This window comes from Calliphora vicina, chromosome 2 (genome assembly GCF_958450345.1).
Source record: "Calliphora vicina chromosome 2, idCalVici1.1, whole genome shotgun sequence".
Lineage (NCBI taxonomy): Eukaryota > Metazoa > Arthropoda > Insecta > Diptera > Calliphoridae > Calliphora > Calliphora vicina.
In genome coordinates this window covers 6,960,676-6,970,802 of record NC_088781.1, presented here as the reverse complement: position 1 = coordinate 6,970,802, position 10,127 = coordinate 6,960,676, and the positions used below count along the sequence as shown (strand labels likewise).

Sequence of the window (10,127 nt, the reverse complement as noted above, 5' to 3'; positions counted from 1 at the left end):
AATGGACTTTGAAATATCTATCATTAGATATGCATATTGTCTATATTAATGACTTAGTAATCCATATATAGGTCAAAAATAGGTCAAAAATCGAGGTTGTCCTGGTTTTTTCCTCATATCTAAGCCATTTGTGGACCGATTTTGCTGATTTTAAATAGCAAACTTCTCGAAATTATGTCTGACAGAATTATTAAATATTTGGATCCCGAAGATATCTGGGGTCTTCAGAAAATTTATTTGAACAAACAGACGGACATGGCTTAATCGACTCCGCTATCTATAAGGATCCAGAATATATATACTTTATATGGTCGGAAAATTATATTGTGGAAATTACAAACAGAATGACAAACTTATATATACCCTTCTCACGAAGGAGAAGGGTATAAAAAGAGGAATCATCACCAAAGTCGTAACGATTTTCTAATATAGTCAGTCTTAAATATTTTTTATTCATTAGGCAAAATTTTTTCAAAATGCTAACTTTGCTGCCAAAAAAATTTGTCATTTATGCTCATTTAAGTCTATACATACATCAGTACGGTCATTATATTAACCATTCGTGGTCGACTGGACAGTGGATCGCACTACGCATTTCAGGGAAAATTCGTTCTTTAGCCATACAGTCCAGTCCGTATGTGGAATAAGCTTCCTACTGAAGTCTTTCCTGTCACTTTCAAAATGTGCATATACTAAATTTTTCGGATCAAAAAATATCTTCAAATTGCGATCTTCAAATTTGCGCACTAGATTACAGCCAAATAATTGGTCAATTCACAAGGTCTCTTATCAGTCATATTGTCATAATGTCCTAATATATCACGACTCGGCAGCTCTGCTTAAATGACTCTTAGGCATTCGGCGCAGGTCTCTTCTGGTTGGTTACGATAACACAATAAACATAGCATACAGAGTAGTATTATTTTAGGACATGTTTTGCTTGAAAAGCAATAAAAACCATTGTGATATATTAGGACATTATGACAATATGACATGATAAGAGACCTTGTGAATTAACCAATTGTATTTTATTGACATTGAACGAAATGAATTGTGGCGAATTTTTAAAATTTTTAGTTTAATTTTAAGTTAATAATGAAATGTATTTTAGATAATTGTATAGGCACTGTAACAATGTGACGTGCAAGAATGATAAATATGTTTTTCACAATTTTTTATGTTAATGAAATATTTCTATATATTTTTACGTTTCTATAGTTTGGCGCCAAGTTGTTTATGAAATGAATAGTCTAGATTTATTTCACTATTTAAATGAACCACATATTAAACAAATTACTTTTATAATAGATTAATGTTATTAGGTCTAGAAAATATGTATCTTCTTGTCATAAATAATATCATATGTAAATTGTTTAACCCATTCTCAAGCGAATGTCTCTATTAACTAAAGACTATTAGTATAATGAATGCAAAACGAACAAGTTAAAATCAAGAATGAATGCCTATATGTCAGACTATAGTAACGCTACATATCAGAAAAGGTAATAATCATATTGGAGAATCACGTTGTCAAATTAAAATCAGGTATACAGAATTATTAAAAATTTTTTGAATTAATAATTTACACGGAATCTGAAGAATCAAAAACGAAATCGATCGGAATAAAAACTGCGGAATTGAAACCATTCCGAACAAAATGTGTGACAGGTCTGTATTACTGTCTTAATACTGATACCGAATAAATCAAAAATATATCCATAATTTAACTTAAAATTTCTTATTTTAGAATCAATTAAGATATAATATGACCCTATAAAGTGTTAAAAAAGTTTTTTTTTATAAAAACGTGAAATTAAGAGTCCGACCGAATATTCGGTATAGGATTAGGCCTAAAATCGGCCTAATATCAACATTCGGTATTCGGTCAAAATTTGGACGATTGCCGAACCGAAACTTTCATGAAGGAAAAACAAAGATTATTAGAGATTTTAATGTGATAAAAATCGATCGATTTGAAAGCTCAAATAATTTAAAATAATTTAGCCACAAAATGTTCAGTTCATGATGTAAAAACATGATTATTGCTCTAAAACTAAAATTGTTAATTTTGTTTTAGATATTAATAATACATTTTTTTAGATATAATAATAGATATTAATAATACATCAAAAGTTTCGGTTTCGGATTAGGTTCGTTTCGGTTTCGGTCGCACTCTATAAATTAATGAAAAACCAACTGCAGAAGATAAAAAATCATCACAACTACAACAAATAAATAAATAAAAACTAAATAAATGAAAATAAAAAGAAAATTCTCTAAACAGACATGTGGTTATTGTTGTTGTTGAACTATAATGCAAATCAATCGAGGACAATTTCAATTGCATTTTCAATTTTGAATGAAAATAAATAATTGTCTACACGTTTCAAGAGTTGGCGAAACAAACAAACAAACAACATTTACTTAAGGGAAATCACAATCCAATTGAAATTGTTCATTTCAGTTTAATTTTAAAGAGCAAAGTATTTAGAATAGAAAATACAATTTTCATTCGCCTTTGATTAGCATTAGATAGTAATTTTGTACAATTACGAAATAGAAAATAAAAAAAATAAATATCTATATGTACTTGTATCAAGAATAAAAAATAAAAGTTATTACTACATATTACAAATTTGAAAAATAGAATATTAATGGAATTCATGTAATTTTTAACAGTGTTTGCTAACAAATTTCTATAATAAATTCTTTAACATTTCTAAATTGTAAAGAAATATAATTAATAACATCAAGTATTTACATAATACGTAGAGGTTAAAACATTTGCAACCGATTAAGTGATTTATTATTGCCACAATGGGTGGTATTCCAGATATACGACAACTAATAACGGTCGAATTTGAAGTGTACGGTCATGTGCAGGGTAAGTTTTGCGAAATACATACTCGTAAATTGAAGACACTCGTGGCATTTGCAAATCAATAAAATTTTATTTTAACAAATAAATTTACGTGCAGGAATAAAATAATTTTAAAATTTTAATGACAATTAGCTTCCATTAAAGAAAGTAATGTATCATATTGAATTTATTGGTCATTCTTATGGAATTTAAAAATATGAATCAAATTTCAATATTTTATGCTACAAATAAAACGTTAACGCATAATACAAAAAAGTGCAATGCTTGACAGAAAGTTATATAGAAATAGATTAAAATAAATAAGAGATTAATATTCCTATATTATATGTATATCCTTCACCAAAGTTACTGTAAGATATAGTTTTGGTGAAAACATTTTTTTAATAAATAAAAAAAATTTGTGATCAAAATTGTTGGTGCAAAAAAAAATGGGTTTTGAAAAATATTTTGACCCATGTCATGAATAATTATGGACCGATCACCATAAAACTAGTGGTATATGATGGATTTCATGTCAAGTGAACCAACTTTTGAAATCAATGTCTTCCGATCGGGATGAAATTTTCACCAAGGTTAGTCCTATTGTACTATCCAATAGGAATAACCTTGGTGAAAAGTACTTTTTTTACAAGAAATCGTGCAGTAGTCATATCTATCCACTGTAAAAATCTGCTATCATTTTCTGTATTATTTGGCCGTACAGTTGTTTCATTGTAATGTATTACAAAAAAAAATAGTTTTTTGCATCTACTGAACATTTTTAAATTTTGAGTTGACTCTCTTTAGAGCAACCAGTGCGATATATAGCAGAGCTGTAAATGAATTATTCAATTTTGAATTAATTCGCGAATCATTCACACAAAAAATGAATTGAATGAAATTTGAGTCAATTCAAATGAATTTGATAAAAATGAATTGCAATTCGTTTCCAATTCAAATGATTTGAATTGATTTTGAATTAATTCAAATGAATTAGAAAAAAGAGTTAGCAATTCATTTCCAATTCATTTGAATTGATTTTGAATTAATTCAAATGAATTAGAAAAAAGAATTAGCAATTTATTTTCAACTCCGAAGCGGAATTCGCAGCATATTTAGCAGATTCTTCAAAGTCATTAAGTTTGCTGCATAATTATCAGACGCACAGTGTTGCTAATTTTGAAATAGCGGCCAAAAGTCTTTTTTTATTTTGCCGCCAATTTTTAGTTCTAAAAACTCATATTAAAGTTAACTCCTGAGAACCTCAGAAGCCAAAAATTCAGGTCTCTATGTAAACATTTTCTCTATAAACAGGGTGATTCAATATGCACCTTTTTATTGTTTGACTAAAAAGTAGGATTTTGTAACAAATTTTTAAATTTCAGTCGCTTATAACTTTTTATTTTTGCAGAAAAACCAACAAAACTAAATTTCTTGAGTTCAACACATAATCGGACAAAGTAAAATAAGTATTCCAAAGTGTCCGATCAATATTTACTTAGTTGCATATCCTTTGTTGTCTAGAATGGTCTGTAATAGCTTTATAATCGATTTTACCAAGTTTTGAGTTCCATGCTTCTAGTAATTACTCTTCTAGCTGAACTAATGTGTTACTTTTTATATGATGCACTCTCCTAGCTAATTCCTGCCAAAGATGCTCAATTCCATTAAAGTCTGGAATCTGTGCAGGTGATTCTATATGTTTGGAACTATTATGGATCAACCTTAGCTAAGCAACACCTGCTGTGTGCTTGGGATCATTGTCTTGATTGTTGCGATACCAACTATTTCGAACATAGCTTTACATTTTGTTTCAAAATGTTTCAAAATTGTGAGAAAAACAAATCTGTCCATTTTGCCTTCAATAAAATGGTGAAGGGTATAAAAGATTCGACACAGCCGAATATAGCTCTCTTAGTTGTTTTAATTATAAATGGAAATTTCCGAAATACATATATAAACTTCTAAAATATAATTGGAATATTCGGAAATGCAATTAGAAAATTCTGAAATACAATTGGAAATGGCGTAAAATTTGTTGTTGAACTAAAAAATAAAGTTTGTGTATTTTTTTTTTTTTGAAAATTGTTAAAAACTATCGTTATTTTAGTTATTTTATAATTATTCAATTGTTATTTTTTAAAATTTTAATTACTGCTGCAGACAACAACAACAAAAATAAGTTTGTTTTGTATTTTTTCAACACCATTTCGTGTTTATTTTTACTTCTTGTATAAAAAATTCTTGAATCTTTTCTAAATTAAAATTAGATTTAAATTGCATTTATCGCATGTGTATATTCAATTTAATTTCTGAATAAAATGTAATTCGTTGGCGGTTGTTTGTCAGCATATGTAGTATGTAAAATGCGTGGCGTTTTGTTTTTTTCTGTTTTTTTGTTTTTGGTTAAATATAATAAAAAAAGAACACCCATGAATTGGGTAAAACAACAAACTACCTTGACTTTTTTCATTAATTCAAAGTACTACAATGTATGCAGTTTATGTTATATAGAAATGATATCTTATATAGAAAATCTCAGATAATTTTTAAACAATACATTTATATATTATAACAAGGGAAACCAGAAATATGCAAATTCATTTTTAAAAGCCATATTTGGCTCAATGGGCTTGGTTTTGAATTTAAATAAATAAAAAAAAGCATGTTATTGCATACTTTGATTTTAATATCATATTTGAAGGACATTTTAATGTTTTCAAAGTATATTTGCTCTTTTCAGAGCGCATTTTGTATTTCGAAAACAGAGTCAAACAATTTCCTTAAGATTTCGTGGTCATTTCGCTTTTGTATGTTCTCAGTAATAGCAGAATATATCGTCCCCTTAATAAAACAATAATAGTGTATAATTTTTTGACATTTCGAAATAATTGAGTTTTAAATTTTTTTGTTAGTAGACATCTAGAATAAAAGTAATATTTCAATTGATCTTTTGACCCACTTTATGGAAGTAGAATTTCACCAAATTTTTACCACATATAGAATCAATTATGAAATAAAAAAAATAATGGTGTACATGCTTATACACTACTGTTTTATTAAGGGGACGATGTAACTGTTCCGATTATAATATACCATTCACCAAAGTATACATACTTTAAGATAAAGATTGAAAACTATTTTGAAATAAATTTTTTTAGTGAAAAAATGTTTGTGAAAAAAATTATTGTTGAAAAAAATTAAAAAAAAAACTTTTTCAGATTTTCGGTTCGAATTTCAATGGCATTGGAAAGGTGTTTGATATGCCTTTCATTTGATATCCATATGGTCTATATAAATAACTTAGTAATCGAGATATATGTAGGTAAAAAAATGGAGTATTCGTGGGCCGATTTTCAGGATTTTAAATAGCTAAAGAACCAGAAGTATACCCGCTATATTGATGATGCGACTCCGATATCAATATCGATCCGGAATATAATTTATGAGGTCGGAAATGAAAAATATGGAAAAACTCATGTTGTATGGTATAAAAAACTATTATGGCTGGCAAAATTAAATAGATTTTTTATTTTAGAGCATTTTTTAGCATATTTTTCGTTTTCCTAATTATATCAATCTTGATTATCACAAAATCCAAAACGTAGAAAAGAAATAAATGATATTTTTAATAAGAAACTCTTTTTCACAAAAACCCTAAAATATATATATATGTATGTATATCATTGATTTAATGAAAATATGTTTACTTTCAGGTTGCTATTTCACCAAATTCACTCGAGATTTGTGCACCAAAGCTGGCATTACAGGATGGGTAAAAAATTCCAAAACGGGCACTATTTTAGGCAAAATGCAAGGACCAAAAGATGAAGTTGATAAAATGTAATTTATTTTTTAAATGCCAATCAATATTACCAAACATAATAACGCATAATACTTTTAATTGTTTAATTTTTTTGGCAGAATTGACTGGTTGTCGACAAAAGGTTCTCCGGGATGTCAAATTGAAAAATGTGATTTACGAAATATGGGTACATTAAATCGTTTAGATTATAAGACATTCGATATTAGATTTTAATATAATTTTCTGCTTAATTTATTACTATACATACATACATAATTATATATCATAGGACATAAGAACGATTGATTTAATTTTTGAGAAATTTTGTTTTGATTTGTATATTATTATTTTTGTAACAAAATAAAAATAAAGCCACGGAAAATGTGCACAAAAAGAGAAAATATATTATGGGTCTAATTAGTAGGTAGAAAAAATACCCTACGCTGAGTATATGAGCAAAAACATATTTATTTTAAAGTTTCAATAACTTTTTTTGTAACTGATTTTCGAATTATAATCATAGACTGATACGAAACTTATTTATGTTAAATTTTTAAAGTTGTATGCTTGTTAAAATTTTCGGAAGTGGGCCTTATATGGGAGCTATGATAAATTATGGAGCGATCGACATGAAAATATGTCGCGTGATTAATTTATATGTGAAACTTATTTCTTTTCAATTTTATTTGAATACCAACATTTTTATGACATTTATGCTCGCCATTTTCGGAAGTGGATTTTATATGAAATTAATGGATTGATTATAGATCGATTCTAGAGTATCCAAAACCGAAAAGGGTCAACCGGGTTTTTCATCTTTGTAAACCGGTTAATCGGTTTTTTTAAAAGACAAAAATCAAACCCGGTTTTTTCAAAAACACAATTTTTCGGTTAAACCGGAAACCGGTTTTTTGGACACTCTAATCGATTCGTACAAAAATGTTTAAATGTGATTTCTTTTTATATAAACCTTTTGGAGAATTTGTGTGGGTACCTGTATAATTTGTATTTTTAGGGCGAATAAAATCGTATCGAAATATCTTAAAAAAAAATTTAAACCAAAAATTTTTAGCTGACAAAAATTTGTTGGTGAAAAATGTTGTTGACCCATTGTCCGATATGCATCATTGGAAATGTCTTTCAAATGTGTATCTTTTGATAACAATATTTTCTATGTTAATGACCTTGTAATCCAGATATACATATGTAGATCAAAAATCAATATAGTCGTTGGTTTTTTCTTATATCTCAGTCATTTGTGGTCCGATAGTGGATATAATGAAATATCATGCGAGTAATTTGGGAGCTTCGGTAAGTTGACTCAAATCAAAAATATAGAAATTACAAACGGAACGACAAACATGAAGGATATAAAAATATTGCGTTTCTTTATTTATTCATATTTAGAAATTTATTTTCTATGTGAAAAATATCTTAGAAATTTGATATATCTACATATCGTCTACGTAGTTCCTGAGATATAGACAAAAATATGTCTTTGTTGTTTGTTGGGGGGAGGGGTTTTATAAACTTTTTTCAATACCTAAATTATCATTAATATATCTGATATACAGCTTATAAGCTTACAACTTATTACAAACATCAACCCTTGCCAATCATGATAAAGATTATACAAAATTTATTAAAAGCAAAACTCTGTATCAGGTATCAGCTATACTTTTTATATAGTAACCAATTAAAATGTATAAAAAACACTAAAATACGACCTACCTGCTATTGCTTGATCAATAAATGGAATAAGATCTTGAAATATTTGAATCTTGGGCAAATTGATGTCATGAGTAAAATGATTAATATTGAATTAAAAGATGAGTCTTTGGCGATAAATGATGAGTTTTTCGTTAATTGATTAGTCTTGAATATTATGCTTTATCCTAAGTAAAATATTGGTCAATTTAAATGAATTCAAAAATACGTCCACATTTTTAGCAAAGAATTCAACACATTTTGTTTTTTTCTTTTTTCGTATAGAATTTTTTCTATTTGTTTTTAGTTTGGTTTATACTGTTAAAGATTAAATTAGCAATTGTATTTGGCTAAATGCTTCCATCGAACAAATAGTTTAGCAAGATTGGAAGCGACCATTGGCCTTCATGCGTTCAAATGACTTTTGTGCATCGTAAGTCCTAAAACATAATACAAAAAATCAAGATTAGCATTATTAAATAATTGTATAATGACAAATTTTCATTTACTTGTAGAATTCAGCATAGGCTTCCTTTTTGGGGTTGTTGACCAACATTTTGAAGCCAATTGTAATACAGGCTGTCAAGCCAATAGCAATAGCCAATTGACGTTTGGTTTGCATGTTGTGCAAACCACGCATAACGGGAGCAGATCCAGCGGCAGGAGCAGGTGTGTTGGCCATTTTAATGCGACTCAAAGGACTACTGCAATGAAAAAAATTATAAATCGACTGAATGTAAGGTTACGTAACTTTTTTTTTTGATTTGCTCATCACAAAAATTTAACAATTGTAAAAATTACAAACAAATATATTAAGATTTTTGCGAATTTCAAAATTAACATATGTAGAAACAATTTTAATTAATAAAATTACTTTTAATATATTTTTAACGTTAAACTTGTGAAAAATTCTTCAATACCTTTCAGTGGAATACGCAACAAAAGTTCTCGCTAAATTACTTGTTTCGAAATGTCACAATTTACATTCGATATCGAAATTGATTTTGTGCTGTGTTTAGTAAACGTTAATTTTATGATGCCACATCATTTGAAAAAGAAATATGACTACTAACTTATTTAAAAGGTTATAAAAAAGATTTTAATTTGCCAAAATGTTTAGAACTTTGGAAGTTCTAAGCACTGATGATGAAATTCTAAAGTGGAAATTCTACTGTCAAAGACCTAACTTAGTTGTCAAAAACCTATGTGATGAGAATGTATTTGTAAAAAAAACTATGTTTTCAGCAGAATACGAATTTGTATGCTAAGCTTTTCTAAAATTCCCCAAACAATAAAAACCCTTAAATTTTAGGAAACCGATTTTTACACCCATAGTTCGTTTTTGTAAAAAAAAACAATGTGTTATAAATACAAATTATAGTTTAAATATAATGTTCATATCTTCAGGATCGTATAATATTAATTATACAATCGTAGGCAATCATTTAAATTCAAAATTTTTTTAATTAAACGATTTTTTACATGTATTTAGATTCTATATTTATTTATTAAAATTCATAGTAATATAAAAATCCCTTAGGACCAAAATAATTTCATTGTGAAAATACATGAACTATTATACATCAAAAAAAATATATTCAAATAAAATCTTATTCGATTTCAATTAAACTTAAAAATTTTAATCATATTTAAGCAACTCAGCAAGGAAATAAAATATATATAATTTAGGAATAAACTATGATTTTCTTTTCGTATATTTTTTTAATAACACATATCTTTTATTTATTTACAAGC

General features: G+C 27.4%; 2 protein-coding genes across 3 annotated transcripts; one reads left to right on the top strand and one right to left on the bottom strand.

The window, feature by feature from the left end:
• The first annotated feature begins 2,291 nt into the window (after window positions 1–2,291).
• LOC135952167 (acylphosphatase-2) lies at window positions 2,292–7,066 on the top strand. The gene is made up of 3 exons (XM_065501972.1): window positions 2,292–2,884; window positions 6,577–6,703; window positions 6,785–7,066. Exons 1-3 carry the CDS (start codon window positions 2,818–2,820, stop codon window positions 6,897–6,899), a joined length of 309 nt encoding a protein of 102 aa, XP_065358044.1. The 5' UTR covers window positions 2,292–2,817; the 3' UTR covers window positions 6,900–7,066.
• A 1,565-nt stretch (window positions 7,067–8,631) lies between these two features.
• cype (cyclope) lies at window positions 8,632–9,431 on the bottom strand. 2 transcript variants are annotated; one of them, XM_065500704.1, is made up of 3 exons: window positions 9,293–9,431; window positions 8,882–9,076; window positions 8,632–8,812 (listed from the first exon to the last, which is right to left on the bottom strand). In XM_065500704.1, exons 2-3 carry the CDS (start codon window positions 9,052–9,054, stop codon window positions 8,749–8,751), a joined length of 237 nt encoding a protein of 78 aa, XP_065356776.1. In that variant the 5' UTR covers window positions 9,055–9,076; window positions 9,293–9,431; the 3' UTR covers window positions 8,632–8,748. The 2 variants fall into 2 exon arrangements, with proteins under 2 accessions (XP_065356776.1, XP_065356779.1); XM_065500707.1 differs by having other exon boundaries at window positions 9,247–9,311.
• Between the last annotated feature and the right edge of the window lie 696 nt (window positions 9,432–10,127).